At 40.4% G+C, this 19,557-nt stretch overlaps 1 protein-coding gene across 1 annotated transcript in view; it reads right to left on the bottom strand.

Annotated features, from left to right (window-relative positions):
* celsr2 (cadherin, EGF LAG seven-pass G-type receptor 2) overlaps positions 1-18,930 on the bottom strand; it is a 62,370-nt gene extending 43,440 nt beyond the window's left edge. The window contains exon 1 of the mRNA XM_055160788.1: positions 15,034-18,930. Within this exon, the coding sequence (XP_055016763.1) occupies positions 15,034-18,577 (3,544 nt within the window). The 5' untranslated portion in view covers positions 18,578-18,930. The remainder of the gene's footprint in view (positions 1-15,033) is intronic.
* Between the last annotated feature and the right edge of the window lie 627 nt (positions 18,931-19,557).

Here is a 19,557-nt window from a genome sequence, read left to right as displayed (position 1 = left end):
TGAAGATTTCCAACATGATTTTGAAAATCATTACTTGATAATGGATACCTACATTGATAATAAAAAATTTTAATATAATGTCAATTTTCAACACAAAGAGCATTCTAAATCTATTCTGAAAACAATCCAATGTTGTTTCAATTTCTGCCTTTTTATCAATACTTGCTCAAATTAGTATCTCGTTTTAACAGTTTAATATCATTTATTTATTTATTAGTAGGCAAGATTTTTTTTTTTCCTTTTTGACAATCCTAGGCTCATACTGTAAACAATCAATAAAAATGTCAGAAATGCTGACAAAATGTCAGTTTTAGCTCTGGGTAAAGGAATCCAAAGAATTATATTTGTAAACTTGAGTAAACTTAAAACATCTTTTTCTTTTATTGTTGAGGGAATGAGAACCATTACTGTATACTTGCACTCACTTATAAGCGCTTAATACACTTATAAGAATCTATAAGCATATAAACACAATGCATTTAATCAGACATGCATGCTTTAACTGAAGATAATTTATGCATTAATTAAATACTTTATTATGTAATTATCTCAAAGTAGACAGATAAGATTCAAAATGACTAATCTAATAGTACAATGACAGACACAGACCACAAAGGATAAAGTGCAGAGAGAGGGAGAGAGACAGCGATCCTTTAATTTGCACTCAGCTGTGAACCCTTAGACACCTGAGTACACAACACTACAGCAGATGTAACTGATGACAAGTTACAACTGTGTTACTGTGGTCTACTAGACTGTCTTCAGTTTAACATGTGAATGTTGACTCTGTGGAGGTGGCATCTGCCCCAGTGGGTCACAGACACAAATCACTGTTTTGCTATATGTTGCTTTAGAAAATAAACAGTCTATTATAGACACTATCAACACCTATTTTATTACCTGTACAAAATATCTACTAGTAAAAAAATGTCTACTATCTAAAAATAGGAACGACAGATCAACAAATAAACCTTAATAAAATGCAACTCTATCCAACACACGTAAAACAGTGGCCTAATATTTTATTATTAACCCAATAATTCATTAACATTTACCTACCTAAAACATATTGACTCTAACAATTGCCTGCCATTGCATGTGAGAGAATAGCTAGTTCACAAATTTGGTCTTTGTAGCATATTTGTATTAGGCTAGACACTGAAATCCAATTTAACCAACAGTTGCCTATTTCCTTGTGAGAGAATCACTTCCGCTGGCTCTATTCAGCAAATATAATAAGTGATACTCTCGCTGCCACAACAGTAGCCCTTAGAGTCTTTTAAAGGTTAGGTTGCGGAGAAGGGCAGACATCGCCTTAATTATGTCCTCTGCCAATTCTACATTCTTGGATGGGAGATTTGGCCACAGTCCAGACAGAGACGCAGCGCTGGGAAACTGAACGCGAGGAGAATCTGGACTCAAAAGGACCAGACCATCCCTTTAAAGAGGTCATTCTCCACGGGCTGATCCTGCCCAAGGGGACACGGGACGTTTCCAAGGCCCAAAACAGAGAGGGGAAAGAGGGATCGCTCGTTACGAGACTAAGTGCCAGATACAGAGTAGGACACTGATTCTAACTCAGGGACTCAACCCTCCTCTGGGCCTCTGAGTGCCAGGAATGTTACGTTGTGAGAATAGAAATTTGACTTAATGGGTCATATTGTTCATATATATATTTTATACATATGGTTACTGTTATGAAGTGCAGGTATATTGTCATTTTTTTTAAATGGGACCATGCTATGGACATAGACCATGACATACAGGAACACTCCGTAACTTGAAGGGTCTGCTACTTGCTTGTCCTGTTTTGAGTTTTGGCTTCTTAATGCAGCTCAGTCCATGTATCATTAGCTACATCGCACACTAAGATTAAACACAGCTATCTGGTTAGCTATGACACAGCCAGTAGGAAAGCATATGAACAAACTGACAGAGGAAGCTGCACTCGGAAAAGAAGGATTATGTTATGAGGTCCTGCAAGAGCTCTTTAACAGCCCTGTGAGAGCTTGTGTACCTAGGGTTGAGCAAAGAGGTGTGGGCGAACTTGTACCAGGTTAAGTATACATCCCACAACATAGAGGCACTTAAGAGTAGCAGTAGTAGGTCAGATTTCAAGGAAAAGAAACATCTTTTTCATTTCAATGAAAAAGTTTATGTCATCTTCTAATTACAACCTTCACTGCAAGTCATCAATAAAAGCAACTCTGAACATTTTCGAAAAAGCTACTTATGAGATGCTCAAATGCCATGTGAATGAAGTGACGCTGCTATAGAGTGAAATAGATACAGTACACTACATGTGCATTAAATTTTAACTATGCCTAGTTTTAGCCATCAGGGGGATTACACTAAACAAATTATCTAACACATATGAACAAAGAGTCTATAGAGGGGTGATAAATTCTTAACATGGCTGAAAGGTTTTCACTACTGAAGCCATTTGTCATTTTTGTCATTTTTGTCCTCTGCAATATACCAAAAACTTTTTTTTTTATTAATGCTCTGAAATATATATGTGATTCTGGCTTTAGTATAAATCAGTCTCAATGCTATTGCTCTTGGTAGTGTTTAAAATGTACAGTCTGAACTGAATCTTGCTTTGTTTTTTGTTTTTTTATTAAAAGAAAACTTCTAAATGCAATATTCTTACGTATAACTGGATATTTTTCCCATATTCAAAAATTCTAACTTAATTCTTAACACAATATCTAGATTATCTACAGTTGCACTTTTTATGTAAAGGCTCAATAAAACTGAAGACAAAGGGAGAGAAAACTAATCGGTGGGACTCGCCTAATTAGCCACAAAGATGCTGTCAAAGCTTACAGCTAAATCCCACAGAATGTCAACAAAGTCAGTGAACAGAGATCAGAGAGAGAGGGCTAAGTGACAGAGGACAGAGACACCCCCTCACTCTCTCTCTCCTTCTGAGGGGCAGAAGAAGGAGGCAATAATTTGTATATGTAAGAGGACAATTATTCATCTAAAAGCAAATGTTAATAGGACCCTATACAATATGAGATTTCAAGGTGGCATTAAAGTTTTAATAGAAGAAATGTTTGTAATGAGCTAATACAATGATTATATGTTACATATACAGTAAGTTGTCTTCCTGGCTAGTGCTGTCACAAAAACTTGACTCTAAAGATTATTTATTTAATTTTCAACACAGAATAATCATATAAATCCACATGCTAATCTTATAATAGTTCTGAAATAGACGAGATTCATGAATGTTGTCATGTGTTGTCAATATCATATTTGGTTCTATTTAAGTAATTTTTCAGCCTTGACACTTACTCAGAATAGCACTGCGTTTCAATACCAGAACAAACTGCACTATTCATCATACAGACATGTGAGATCTAAGTGCATATTTGAATATTTAATTAATTTGATTTATTATGCAAAACATGTAAAGATGAGTCACTCATTCATGATAAAAAGCATACATTATTATTAGTTTGAATGGCAGGTCCACCTCCTGATGTGCAGGTTAAATACATCCCAGTGAAATCCGCTTTGAGAGACTGTGGGAAGCTCGAGACATCAGTGCTACAACAAATCTATCATTCATCACAGTGACGGTAGAAAGCCAATAAATAATTGCACTCAAAACCCCTTCCTTGTGTGCCATTTATCACTGGTCTAATGGTGAGCAACTAAAGAGACTCCGAGGAACAAAACCGCATTAATACAGTGGTCTATGTCAAGACGATTCATCCCGTGAGACAGCTGTGGTTTTCAGAGTAACTGTGTGTCAGATTCAGGGTGAAGAGGTGATGAAGAGGAGCAGGGACTGTCTCCAAGCTTAAGCAACAGCAGACTACAGCACTACAAAGAGCAGCACTGCATGGGGACCCACTTCTCAGATCAATAAAAGACCATCATAGCCACTTTAGAGATATATGTATGGATGATTTAACCAAAAGCAGGAGTGATTTGCAAATATGTGCGAGCTTCTTATCTAATCAAGATGCTAATATGTTAAACTTGATTTTAGAAACCAAGGAGAAATCTTGATGAATGATTACAAAAATAGATTTAAAAAATTATATAACGTGTTTTTTTTATCAGTACCAGCTTGTAACTACCTACCTACCTAATGACTATTTCTGTCCAGTATTGTGAATTTTGAGCTACAATCTAACACAAAAGATTAATGTGTTCATGTTAAAGTACAGTGAACAAACAGTGTTAAGTCCATGCAAGGTCACAGAAACACGAGACATTGACACAGAGCCGTGGCCTCAGATGGGAGTGCCCCAGGGGCCAGCCATAGGACCCCCTTCATTTAATTAAACCAGAGTCTTGCCCTTGGACTGGCCTGTAATCATGCACACTGATCACTCGGACTTTACTGCCTCTGCTGAGTGTAGTACCACATTCATTACATTTGGTGCACAACCGTCAAATTTAGTCTTCTCCTTGACATTTTTATAGAAGGTCTGGGGCAAAAGCTTACACATGCCGGAAGTCATCAACAAACAGGGGCTGGTGAGGTATAAATCAGCTCTGACCTGAAGTCTGGGCCTGCAAAAGACAACTGACAACACAACTGTCCCAACACAACATGGCATTAAACTAAATACAGGTGGGTGCAGCCTCAGACAAGAGGGAACAGATGGAGACTTAAACTTGTAGCCATCAAAGGATTGAAAATTATCTTTTAAAATGATCTTCGATGTATTGTGTACTATATATATATACTTGGGGGCGGCAGTAGCTCAGTTGGTAGAGCATTTGCCTACTGATCTGAAGGTTGGCGGTTCGATTCCAGCTCTTGACAAAAACATCACAGGTTGAGCAGTCAGATCCACTGACCCACAGGTTGGCTGGTGTGATTCCAGCTCCCACAGATGAATGCTGTTGTTGTGTCCTTGGGCAAGACACTTAACCCACTTTGAATGGGTGAGTGGTTCCTTGTTGTAAAGCACTTTGAGCACCAGCACCTTGAAGGTGGAAAAGCGCTATAGAAAAATGTGACCATTTACCATATGGGGAAAGGCAATGGAAACTACCATAATGTAAGATATTCTAGACAAAAACCTTCAATTCTATGGGACATTACAGGCAAAACAATCACATTTACGTAAAGACAAGTAGGTAGCATAACCTACACAAGAAAGGTTACAGTTACAGTTCTTCTATTTATTAATGTAAAAATATTGATAAATAATAAATCCATTGTTTGTGGCTAACTGGCCTAACTGAAAAAACATAATTATTGGTGTGCTCATTGATTCTATGATTACAATGTGATGCTATGACTACAATGAACAATGAAGCATTTACATAAACAGAAGCATGAACTACAATGGCCAGAGACAAATGACAAGTAAGACAATATGTTTATGAATGTGTGCATCTCATTTTGCATATAGTCTTACAGTGTCAGATAAAGTGCCAATATAAACAGCAGTATTTATAGAAGGCAAAACTATAATTTGCATAAAGAAAACATCTGTGGTTTACATTCAGAGGTTGCCATGTAACTATATGTAAAGTGTAGGTCAGCTATTAGTGTTTCTCTCTCACTGTGTTGAGCTTGTTGTGATTCATGAAAGGTGATGGCAGTGGTTTGTTGGGGTCTATCTGGACACAGAAATGCTGATCCCCCAGCGGCGTGACAGGCCTAATCCTCACCTTCGTGCCAGTCAGCCAGCCTCGCTTCATTAGCCACTGCAGGGAGGGAGTGAGGAGGGCATGCCGAATAGCCCTAATAAGAGCTAAAGATTGGCCCAGCTTTTCTGTGATGTTTCAGCTGTGTACAACTTATTAGATCAAGCTTATTGGATGTCTCATGTGCTTGGTGTCCGCCTGGTGCAAATTTGATTTGGGAGCTGGAATCTGGAGCGATCAAACAGGAAAGCAGCTCTTTAGGAGGGAGCTTAAGCCAAGGTGAAGCACTTGACTGTAGGACCTCAACAGGGTACTTCAGTGACTTTAAATTAAGCAGTCTCTGTAGAAGAAGTAAATCTTATAAGAGATAAACTCTAATTACTGCTCTGCTACTATGCATTTAAACATAAAATGATGCAGTGTTGTGAATTTAGAAACAAAAGTTATTATTTAATAAACAAACCATTTTGTATGCCATATTTTAATAATGCTTTGTGTCTGCAAAGAGGGTCTCAGTACAGTTTAAAATAAATCAATATTACAATATCAGATTGTTGTTTGTGTAACATTATGAACAATTTCAACTGGAAACTGGAATGCTGAACCATGTAACTAGAAAGGAGGTCTTAAAGACGCAGCTGAAGTGAAAGGTGAAACACTTGACTACAGCTTCAATACAGAGCCGCGACTGGACGAGGGGGTGGAGGAGGTAATACGCATTGCAAATCGAGGGCTAGGTTTTTCATTCCATTACCTCCATAGACCCACCCCCACAGTCCCCCTCTTCCTGACCCCCTACCAGACAACCCCCCTCCCCAAAAAACACACACACAACGCCCTACTAGGGCACCTGTAGTTCACCTATTACAAATACAAATCAGCCTCTCAGCAGATTAACTGCATAACTTCATTGAAAATACAGTAAAATAATGCAGTGTCTATTCAAACATATGTCCACCAGGAACCAGCGATCTTAAATGAAACTAGAGACAACTCTAATAGCCTGGTTAGTGTTTTCCAAAGACAACTGAGGCAGACCAATGGAAGGTTAACATAATAATTATAGTCAAATAAACATAGTTGTTGTGTTGTTTTATGTGGTTTAGTTTTAGTATACACATTTTCTGAGTTCACCCTTATCAGTACAATTTTTCTCGATTAGCCTATTGCAAGATTAAATCACATACTGTATGTAATAATTCTTGAAGGACTCATAGTAGTCTAGACTCTTATAGACTATATTGGAAACTATACTATGTGTTAAAACTAATATCTTGTGCTACTTGCAAATCTCACTGGACTGAATTCAAACTCCTACGCAGCAGACTTACTGTTATCTCTATGTGAGCAACAGGAACCAAACAAGAGCAATAGCACAATTAGCATTATCGCTCAGAGGCCGATTGTGAGAACCCCTTTGTTTTAGAGCCTAATTAAACATTCATTCATCCCTGCCTTGCTTAACAGCTTCCCCTAACTAATATCTTATTCAATAGTCAAAACAAAAACAATACTGCTATATTTTCACAGTAAGAAAAAAAACTATAAAAGAAATTTGAGGCAACTGAGCAAGACCTGGCCCGAAATCACTTTATAAGCATTTCCCCCCAGTGCCGAAGGAAAGCTGACGATTGGAAAAAAAGCCATCTATATAAATTTGTAGGTTGACCTTGTACGGACAAATCTCTCTTGACAATTATCCATCCCCAAAAAACACCAGCATCGGCAGAAGAGGACCAAGGCATACCATAGATTCTTGTCCTATAGTCAAACCACAGAAAGGATGTGAACTGGTTAAATAAGGACATTTACATATCAAAAGGGGAAAGTGCTGTAACAGGACATCAGAATGCAAAGACGTGACCAAACATGAGCTGCCTATTCAAATGCACCAGCAGCCTGACTCGATACATACAAGACAATGGGAATTCGGACACAAAAGTTCAATGAGAAGAGGTCAAAAAACGAAGGATTAACAATTATTTCTACAATTACAGCTTGTTTAAAAGAACACTTGATTGTGACTAGCAGCAAGTTCATTTAGCAGAGAGTATAATTCATTTAAGAAACCCAAGAAAATCAAAATACCATAACTTGTGACCTAAATTTGCAAAATTAGAAAACATAACTACTTTGAAAACTGTTTACAGCTTATTCCTCACTTTATTAACATACTAATTATTTAATGCAATGAGTTTAAAGACACTTCTTACAACTTTCAGAGGAGGTTAGAGCTGAGTTTTGCTGACACGGTAATGCTTTCAACAACTAGCATGCTAACAGCACACCAGCTTTACTTCTCAGTTCGTGGACTTTTTGCAGATGCAGACAGCATACAGCAGGATCACTTTGACTCTAAGAGCTGGTTTCACAATACTGGGGCAAGGCAAATTGAAATTCTTGCTGCTTTGTTAGGGCAAGAAAGTTACACAACAACTTTTCATTACATCCAATGCTGTGGGTTCCTATATTAAAAAGGTCAAAATGTAGATGAAACTGGTCATAAGATCAGCAGTTTTTACACAAACTTCTAGGCTATTATTTCAAAATAATTCATTGTATTGACTATACTGTAACTTAGATAATTGTGTTTGAGATTTTTTTGTGTTAACTAAAACAATATACCTCTAGTGAAACTCTTAAAGACAGTGGTGATGGGGCAACAAGAGGCCCATATGAGGGGGGTGCACTGTCAGACAGAACCCCTCCTTTTGTCTGTTGGGAAATTGGGGACAATGCAGGACAAGCCTGAGACGTATACCCAAGCCAGAAAGGTCTCACCCCACCAGGCCTAATCCCAAATATAATTTCTGAACTCTCCGATGAGGTCATCCCACACCACTCTATACCCTTGTCGCACTGAGATCTTCTGAAAGCAGCCAGCAGCAGGAAACCAGACACCTATAGAGCGCATCTCTGTCTCAAATCCCCGAGCTTTAGCACAACACTATCGCGTTGCCTTGCACTTTCAAATGCGGGTGTATTTTAAAAACAAAGGAAGAGTGCTGAAGGCTGAAGACATGTAAAACTAAACTTCACCCCAAAAAAAGTTTCTATCTGGGCTCAGGTGTGGGCTAAAAATGTAGAGTCACAATTTTAGGAGTGATGTGATTGCAATATGAATGGAGTATGGATTTGTAAATGAGACATTCAACCAAACCTGTAGACTGAAACAATAATGTAGATAACTTTTTCATTGTTTAGTTAATTTTATGTGGTAGTCATAAAGTAGTTTATATAAAAATGGTGGTTAGTGCTGGGAAATTAACCAAATTTGAATCAAATCAAGATCTAATCATTTACAAATCAAATTATTGGCAATAATTAATCAACAGGTCTGCAGTCAATCGTGTGGTAGTAAAAGCATATTGTGTGAGCCACAGGTCACACTTTTTAATAAGAAACCATAATACTGTATCAAAAATTGAAATTGTCCAACATAAGGGAAAGAAAATGATATTTTTTTACTCACTATAGATTACCAATATTGCCACCTAAACAATTAGAGTTACAGCTATGAGCTTGGGGCTACAGTGCAACATGTAGCACAGGGACAGTTTCTCTTCAAAACTTCATGTGTCCACCCCTCCCCCCTCCTTCTCCCCCATCCCATCCACAAAAGGGACCTTACCCAGTCGTCCCCACCCACCAGGAATTTCTCAGGCATTGCTGGCTTCTCCATGACAACTGGGCGCCTAACAAAGCATTTCTCTTAGGCATTCTTCCTTTTCACAGGGGAGGGAGAGAGTAGTCAGAGGGTGGGATAAGGGGGGCTAAGAGTAGTGGCGAGTGGGGCTCGAAATGATGGGAGGGTGGAAGAGGTTAGCACTATAGAACAAGGAAGATAGGAGGAAAATGGGCAGCGGTGACAGGGGAGAGAAAGGAAGAGAGAAGAAAAACAGTATCAAGGTTGAAGGTGACATTTAAAACGCCACGACGGACATTCTTGCAAAGTGTGAATAACGTTGTGCAGGGAGGCGAGTGTGAGCGAAAGAAGCGCACAACACAACAAGCTTCTCTGACTTTGAAACAAAAATTCATCAAGCATAAAACAACACAGAAGAAGGTAGATGGAAAGGAGCACGCTTGAGTGAAATAATTACATTGCAAAACCAAGCAATCAGACGGCTCCAGCTGTTGCATGGACACACATACACAGGCAGGAGAAATGTGATGGGAAGAGTTACATAAAAATCAGCTTTGACTCCCTGAGAAAGTACAACCAAAGAGTTTTATTAGACTGTTAATTGAATGATGCAAACTGTGAATGTCTGTGTACAATGTGTGATGGGATATAAAGACTGGTCTATTCAAGTTGTTTTTGAGCCAGCAGTTTTAGTAAAAGAAACAGTTGCTAAGTTGGTTGGCAGGGTATGAAGGGTCAGGTAGGAGACATCCAAGAAGTCAATCCAAACATTGTAGTAAATGAATAATAAATATGGTAAACATTGCCGTGAGAACCTTAGTTTCACAATTAAGAAATGTGCCATTTTAAGATAAGGTCATAGATGTTTCACAGGTGCATGTTTTTCTTATTTATGTTTTAAAATGTGTTTTGACATTATGCATTTGCATTAATATGGTGCATGTAGTGGCACTATGTTAAATCTGCTAGATTCAATCAGTGCTACAATCAGTATTTTTGTTTATGTACTGAAAAACACATCAAAGGTAATTTATGGATTCTGGATAAACAATTTCACACATTAAAACAAAAAATATATAGCCAATTAAAGAACAAAAATCATCATCGCCACATGTCTACAATTCACCTTGACCCTTGACCTTTCCCTTCAGTGTACGTATTCTGTAAGCAGTCATTTCCTTCAAATCTGTTCCTCGACACAGTTGCTTGCGGTGGAGAAGAGGGCAAACTAATCTAACCTTGGTACATCACGGGCCACTCCAGAAGCACTCAGAAGGGCGATTTGTGCTGACTGAAAACATACGCTGTCCGCTGTATCATCTGAGAATCTCCACAACCTGCAGTGTGATGTGATCTGAATCAAACTACCATCATTATTCACACACACACTTTTTCATCTGTGCTCTGATGTTTTTGTTTTATTTATATATATATATATATATATATATATATATATATATATGTGTGTGTGTGATATGTGTGTTATATATATATAGTATATATATAGATATATATATATATGTGTGTGTGTATATATATATATATATATATATAGATATATATATATGTGTGTGTGTGTGTGTGTGTGTATATATATATATATATATATATATATATATATATATATATATATATATATATATATATATAATATATAGATATATAGATATATAATATATAAAATCATAGAATAAAAGACAAGATAGGGCTGTGGCATGGTTGTGATTCCTATACTCGGATCTTACCTGGGGATGCTTGTATTGATTGTATTTTAAAATAAGATGAAAATGCAATATGATGAGCAAATATGTACAGATCTATGCAGAGTAGTTTGTTTATTTAGTGTTGTGCAAAACTGAACAAAGAGTAGTGCAAATAAGATAAAATGTCCCAAAATCATTAAATAGCAGTTCAAGACCAATCAGGCACTGCCTTGTTTTTTATAGTTCAATTCATAACTTTAATTGGTACAAACTATCTAACTCCTATATTTGAGTAAAAAAAACAAAAATCTCTCAGTTCCAAGCTTAATACTGATGATTACAAATGAATGAATCTCGACTGAATCTTTTCCCCATTACAATAGGTCTATAAACAAAAGTACACACACTACAGGGGCTGCTGTGTGAAGCGGGTAAAAGGATGGTGTGGCTAATGCTGGATTAGCTCTAGTTCCTATATGAAACCTACTGCAGCTTAGGATGAAAGGCACACAGGGAGAAGAATCTGTGCCCTTATATGCAAACACCTATTAATGCAGGCTCACGCTTGTCTGAAAACAGTAGACCAGCTCAGCGTATGTCAACACTGGCCTGACAGATCCCAGGGACACGGAAGGAGCTAATCTAATCCTCCAGCCGCCAGCCACTCCACACACATCTATTTATGAGAATATCAGATACAATAACACTATAATTATCATCTCTTTTCAACTGTGTAGCTTTGCTTTCCGCACAGTATCAATGATAAATCCAAAATGGCTACTTGTCTTCTCCAATGCGTGTAACATAGTTAGATATAATCACTAATTTATGCCTGTACACGCTCAAGACGGCATAGAATAAGACAGTAGAGCTATGTGGATAATGCAGACTACATATTTGTGCGCGGTTTTGATTCAGGGCTGATTAACAATGCTGTGGTATTACACTGGTCTGTAATTATGTTTATCAAGTAAATAGGTCTGGTTTACTGGCTATGGACATTTCTTTGATTAAAACACAAAGGAAGTAGAGGAGGCAGATGTGTAAAATTTTAGCACTTTATGACATCATGCAGCACTCCCGCCATCACAGGACTGATCTTGTTGAGTCTCATCAAGGTCAAAGTAAAAATGTCTTTGTGTAGATGGGGAATTACAAAGAACAATTACAATGGAATAAGTTAGTGTCATTCCCTCACTGCATAAGTAATGTTTTTTTGCAAATGTTTTTGAATTGCTTGTATAGATTACTGTACTGTACATAATGATTTAACAGCACATTGTATACAATTGAGAAAAGGGTCATATATGAACTGTAAAATACTACAATCCCATGAAACCAAGACCATTAAACTACATTATTTACAGGTCTTATACAATAATACTATTACAAATAACTCACTGATTGAACTAAGCCTCTGCAGCTCTTTTTCTAGCCCATCTGACAAATAGTACTTCAATTTGGTGTTATGTCCCTGATACCATTGACCATTTAACAAGACTTAAGACTGTCAACATTGTACAGATAAAATAAATTGACATTTTAGGATTTTAAGAATAAGGGGAAAAAATAATACAGACGAATTTTCTCACTCAAGTTAGACCATTAAAACCTTCAAGAGTTGAGTAAATCGCATAGAAAGTCCTTGGCGCAGGATCAAAGTGTGGCCAGTACATTGTCTCATTTCACTCATTGCACAGTGGAGAGGCGTGCTCAGAAACGCTGTTAATCACAGTCAGGCAGTATACAATAGCCCTTGTCAAAAATGGTCCATATAAGGGGCCTCTTAAATGGCAGCATAAAAACCAAGATAATAGTGAGGACTTGGGAGGTCCCTGGAGGTAGGAGCCTTTGGAAATTGGGGTCAGCAGCATCTAAAGCCTATGCCCTTCTCTTTAGCTTCCATACTCTTTGTAACTGTACCAGTAAATTTGACTTAAGCATGGAATGACAAGGTATTTTTTCATGGATTGGAAGAATTTTAACAATCTTATCAAAATGTAAAAAAAAAATTTTTTTTTTGTCAAACCACTCCAACAAGGGACCTTCTGATTGGCTATTCAATAGCTACCCCCTAAGGAACTTTCAGAATGTTCCTTTTTGGGAAAAAGGATTTTTGGTACAGGCCCCAGTAAACATACGGTGCCCATGATTGCAACAGGTGAACAACGTGGATCAATGGAGAGGCAACCCCACTCAAAGTAAGAATGCATGATTATTAACGTGTTTTTAGCTATTAAAGCACCAGTAATTGAATTCATGCAAAATAGATAAATGATACCATATTGTGGGACATTCCAGATTTGGCAATGATATCTCCATCGAAACAAGCTGTTGGCAGAGATGTTACATTTATGCACCAATATATTATTTACATTAAATTATAAGAAACAGATTTAATTGTACAACCCAGCGGCTGACTCATGTAGTCTTGCTTTACTTAAGTCTTAAACCCTCCCCCACTGTCTCTCTCCTCCATCTCCATCGTGTGTCCTGCAGGGGTGTTGACATATATACCCTAGCAGGTGCGGGGCGCGTGGGGAGACTCTGCCTCTAATTGGTCCACGGAGGAGCCCCAGCTGTTATCTCCAGCTCTGTGTGTCCCGGGATGAGCTCAGCTCTAATCGACTGTTCACTATTGTTCTTTGCCAGAGATAAACCACAACTCAATCGACCATGAGGACTGCCCACGCCAGCCTAATAGGACCAGCTTTTCAACGTCAGCAAACTGGAATGCACTTAAAACTGTCAATCACCTCTACCATGTCATTTAGACCAATCAGTGTAGTTTTAAGCTTCCTATAGCCACTACTAATTTACTAATCTTTGTCTGTCTTTTAACCTTGATTACTTATTAAGATCCCCCAGTCGCCACTGCTTCCACTGAGGCGGTGCCAAGGTCAAAGACAGAATAGAATAATAGTAAATCATACTGCATCAAAAACTCCACCAGAGAGTGACGACATATACTCAGCAATTCAAGTTGAGTCACATTTTAAGAGCAATAAAACTGCAATTTGTGCCGACATGTTGAATTAAAGATGCTGGGAATTACAAGGGATAATTTAAGACTTGCAGAGGGCTTAGATCACACAGGCTGATAAGGGATGCATTAAATTGTTACGCACAAAAAATGTTAGTTGGTAAAATAATTTAAACAGTGAGATGAGGTTTTGACCTGCTAAATACCACAAAATTCAGTGTTTTCCCAGTTAGCACTTTAATTAATTGAACTAAAGCCAAACTATAACTAATCCAAGATTTTGTGTTTTCCATCATAATAATTCTGCAAGGCCAATATAGCAACAAAACCAGGCTCAAATTGGGGATTAACCCAGAATTTACTCAAATCAAAATCAGCAGTAAAGGAAGTAGTTAAGTACTGTCTTTTAAGAAGTTTTCGTGTAAAATGCAAAGCTGATGTACTACAGATAGGTGCACCTGCACATCTTGAGAACTCGTGCCCACCTCCCCATTCAACACCATCATCTCCACATCAGCCAACACACTGCAACCTTTCGTCAGATTACACAACTACCCGACAAGACAGCAACAAACCAGACTCACTTGTGACTGTAAAAACAAGCCGTAATTGAATTAGGCCTTTCATTGTATATGGCGGGCAGGGGGAATGGGTGAGCGGTGATGGGTATCAGCCTGCTCACTGGAGTGTGTGAAGGCAACAGGAAGCAGACATGCTCAGACAAGTGCTTATTTAAATCTCCACAATAGACAGAGCCAAATCAGACTTGTGTGTACAATTTACTTCACTAATTAGGGGTCCGACAACATTACAGAGTCTGACTATGCCAAACAAATTACCTTTTTGATTGAGCTAGACAAAGACAATGATAGACTCCACTGTATGCCAACCTCATGAATAACTATTATGGAGAAATTACTTTGTGTTGCCAGACATATTGGAGTTATCACTGCTACATTATCCAGGGAAGTGAAGTGGAAAAGTAATTGTGCAACAGATATGGGAGTAAGAGAGGAGAATGTTGGCCCTATTAGTAATGCTAGTAACAATGATGTAATAATTTTAGATAGACTCACCAGACACAGAGATCCTCATGGAAGCCTCCAGGGGTCTGTTGTTGTCTAGTGCTTGGCTCAGCTGAATCTCCCCCGTCGTGTGGTTCAACAGCACTAAATTCAACTCATTCCCAGTGTCAAACTTATACAGGAGCTGGTCAGATACATCGGGGTCGTGGGCGGGAATGCGGCCAATCACTCCTGTGGGAAAACTGCTGGATTTGTCTGTGACATAATTGTTAAAGATGATCTGGAAGTTTTTCAAGACAGGGATGTTATCGTTTTTGTCCACAAGTTTGATGTGGACAGTGGCGCGACTGACTAGAGGGGCAGAGGTGGCTTGTACTACAATGATGTACTCATTTTTGGCTTCATAATCCAGGTCTATTAATGCAGTTAGTTCACCAGAGAAAATATCCAGCTGGAAAACCTCTGGGATGTTCCCCTCCACTATCTGATACATGATCTGTGCATTGCTCCCCTCATCTGGGTCAGTGGCAGACACATGTGCCACTACTACACCTATGGGGCTATTCTCCTCCACAAAAATGTCAAACTCGTCTTTCTCAAATACAGGGGGGTTGTCATTCACATCTAAGATTGTCACTTGGATGTTTATGGCTGTTCTTAAAGCTGGATGTCCTTTATCCACAGCATAGGCCTGCAGGATATAAACAGGCACATTTTCTCTGTCCAGCCTGCGCAGAGTACGAACAATGCCTGAAGTGGACTCAATGATAAAATCTCCATCACCATCGTCTCCTCCCTGAAAAGTGTAGAACACTCGCCCATTCAGCCCCGAGTCTCTGTCTGTGGCAGACACTTGGACCACACTAGTATAGAGCGGCACATCCTCCATCACAGAGCCCACATAGTGATCTCTGAGGAAGCGGGGAGCATTATCATTCACATCATTGACCAGGATCTCCAGATATGTGGTGTCAGATTTCTGTGGGATGCCATTGTCTCGAGCTGTGATGGCCAGAGTGTATGAGACCTGGTCTTCATAGTCCAGCTCCATCTGAGTGGTCACAGCGCCTGTGTCTTGGTCAATGTCAAACTGAGGGATGCTGTCGTCCATGAAGTACGTGATGCGAGCGTTTTCCCCAGTGTCATCATCTGTGGCACTGATAATGACCACGGTGGTGCCCACGGGCCGGTCCTCGTTGATGTTAACAGTGTAGTGAGAGCTCTGGAACACGGGTCTGTGGGTGTTAGCATCTGTCACGTTCACAAACACTTTCGCTGTGTCAAAGCGTGTGCCGTCGCTAGCGGTGACCGTGAGCATGTATTGCCGTTCCAGTTTGTAATCTAAAGGCAGGGCCAGAGTGATCAGTCCTCCTCCACTTTGACTGGTGATGGAGAACCTGTTGCGGGTGTTTCCGCTGGATATCTGATACGTCACTACACTATTGATGTCCTGGTCCACAGCTGACACCGTCACTACACTGGTCCCAACGGCTGCATCCTCATTCAGCCGCATGTAATAAGCTTTCTGGGTGAACTCAGGGTTGTTGTCATTGACGTCTAGAATGGTCATGCTAATGCTTGCAGAGGAAGACATCACAGGGTACCCATGGTCCCGAGCCTCCACTCCAAAATTATAAAAGTCCACACTCTCTCTGTCCAGCTCGGCAGCCACCACAATCCAGCCGGTGCTGTTGTTAATGCTGAAGGGGAAGTTTGGTGTAGTCTCCGTGAGGCGATACTCGAGTCTGGAGTTGTCCCCGGAGTCTGCGTCTACAGCCTGGATATGTATGATGGAGTATCCCAGTGGCACGTTCTCTAGTACAGTAGCCTGGAAGGGGGTGCTAACAAAAATGGGTGCATTGTCATTCACATCTAACACTTGAACTGTCACCAGCCCACTGATGTTGGAAAGAGGAGGACGGCCCCCATCCTGAGCCCTGATTCTCAGAGTGTATTCTTTGTTGGCTTCGTAGTCCAGGTGACTGACCAGGTCCATTTTGCCGGTCTGAGCGTCAATGTAGAACTGGCCCCTGGTGTTGCCGCTCATGATGCTGAAGTGCACCATAGCATTGCTGCCTCGGTCCTGGTCAGTAGCGGTGACCTGCAAGATCTCAGTGTTGGGGTTCATGTCCTCTGGCACCTGCACCACGTAGCGCTTCTCACTGAACTGAGGAGCATTGTCATTATCATCCTCCACCACAATATGAACTGTGGCAGTGGCACTGCGCGGTCCAGGGTCACGACCCTGGTCATTGGCCTCTACTATGAGTAAATACGAGTCTACTTCCTCCCTGTCCACGAGGCCTTTGGTGCGGATCACACCAGACCTGGAGTCAATCTCAAACACATCATTAGAGCCATTATTGTTAATAATGTGATACAGGATGTTACCATTTACTGGCGCATCACCATCTGTAGCTCTCACAGTTAAAACTTCATAACCTATTTCAAGATTCTCCCTTATACTCTCCTTGTAGTCCTGCTGTTCAAACACAGGGTCATGGTCATTGGTGTCACTGACAGTAATGGTAAGGGTGGCCATAGCTGTACGGCGCGGCGTGCCATGGTCCACTGCAGTCACACGAAACACATGAGTGTCCTTTGTCTCTCTGTCCAGCACGTCCACAGTGGACACAGCCCCAGAATTCTGGTCAACAGCAAATAGATTATTAGAGCGGCTATCAAAGAGAGCCTCAATAAAGTACTCCAAGCGCCCTGCCTCCCCCTCATCCATGTCCAGAGCTTTCAAAACCACCACAGGAGTCCCAGCTGGTTTGTTCTCGGACACAGACACTTGGTACATCGGGGGCTGGAACTGGGGGCTGCTGTTGATGCTTCTCCTCCGCCTCCCACTACGGCTCACTATCCCTGAATCAGACTGAGCTGCCTTCTCTAAAAGCCGGGATAGATGCTCCTGTCTGAAGGGGCCCTGTCCCACACGCCAGTGGATGGACACAGGACTAACTTTAAAATCCTTCTCAATGTCACAGAGCAGATCTAATTCAAACAGAGAGTCTTGAAGCCAGCACAGAGTCTCAGACACAAACAAGGTACCGTCAGACAAGTAGAAGTCCCTGGTGTTGGTCACTCTGCATCTGTGGAGGGGTCCCGGCACAAGACCTCCCACGGGGAACAGAGCAGAGTCCGCCTGGTGGCACTCGGTGCGGTGTTGTTGTCTGTGGCCTGTGAACAAACTGAGAACCTCCATATCCCATTGAGGTTTAGTGCGTTTATTTGAACAGTTTCTGCCGTGAATATACACGTCCCACTGGCTGGTCACTAGGTGCCTGTAGCTGGAGGATGGGTCTGCACAGTCCGACACTGTGTACACCGTAAATGGGTTGGAGCGCAGCCAGGAGCACTTTACAAAGTCTGTGATAAACACAATACCCCGTGATGAGTCTGTGTCCAAAAAGCGCTCTGAGAATTTAGGAGCGAGCACTTGGTCCAAAGTGCACCTCGCGTCCTGCTCCACATAGGCCACCTCTGTCCTTGGCCCAGCATCCTCGCTTATGTGAACAGTGAAGCAGCGCACCACTGGAAGTACTTTACAGCAAAGAAAAAACAACAACAAATCCCATTTAAAGAAGTGCATCTCGCTCCTCACTTTGTGTCCACTTTGGAAACCTCTGCCGCTGATCCTCTGGGTTAAACTTTCCGCCTGTAAGTTTCCCTTTGTTGTTTCGTGTCCATGCTTTGGCAGGGACGCACTTATCTCCGCTATTTTAGCCGTGTTTCTATGACTAACCTTACTCGATACGCTCACACACTCTCACTGAACACCGCTATAGCCGATAAACCTCCGCTCTGTCCGTTCAACTCCGCTGAATGACAAAAAATGGCTCCTACTAGCGCTGCCCCCAAGCCTCGCGTCGCCTCATTAGCATAAACCTGTGTGAAGCGGGAGAGCGCAGGAGGTAGTGGCCGAAAAGAGGAGGAGGAGGGAGGGAAAACAACTCTGCCAGGGGTCCGGCCGCTGTCAAGAACACGCCAGAGGAGATAAATGCTAACTTCCTGAAAGCGTCATTTATTATCAGCACACAAAACGAGGCAATACAGATCAGCCCATTCATTAAACATTGACTGTTTTAGGCTTATTATTTCATCATGAACCATGGGAAATTACTGTGGTCTAGTCCTCACCAGCTCAAAGCATTAATCAAAAAGAAAAATATGTTTACATGTTGAGCACAAAGGGTTAGTCACTAAACCCTGAAAGACCATCACATTTTTTTTAGATTCAAGAGCGTGACCTCTTTGAAACCAGGGTCAAAAAATAAACTGCAGTATCCAGTTTATATGGGCATTTCTTGTTTTGCCGCATACAAAATCACATTGTATTCATATTTAGGTAGGTCTATAGTTGACCTAAATTAAATTCAAATACGAATATTATCAGAGTTGCTTGGTCCACGTTATACATTGTTATTGTAAAGTTTGGTGCAGCCCTACTGACCCCTTGTGGTCAAACATTTGCTACACATTAGCCCAAACTAAAAAAGTAGGCACAAATAATGATTAGTGATGTCCAGTATGGTAACTAGGCCTATATGACTACATAGTTATATGTATGCA

The sequence above is a fragment of the Boleophthalmus pectinirostris genome, unplaced genomic scaffold (assembly GCF_026225935.1).
Source record: "Boleophthalmus pectinirostris isolate CB_2022bp ecotype Guang Dong unplaced genomic scaffold, ASM2622593v1 HiC_scaffold_3, whole genome shotgun sequence".
NCBI lineage: Eukaryota > Metazoa > Chordata > Actinopteri > Gobiiformes > Gobiidae > Boleophthalmus > Boleophthalmus pectinirostris.
The sequence above is the reverse complement of the archived record's forward strand: the minus strand, read 5'-3'. Positions and strand labels throughout refer to the sequence as shown.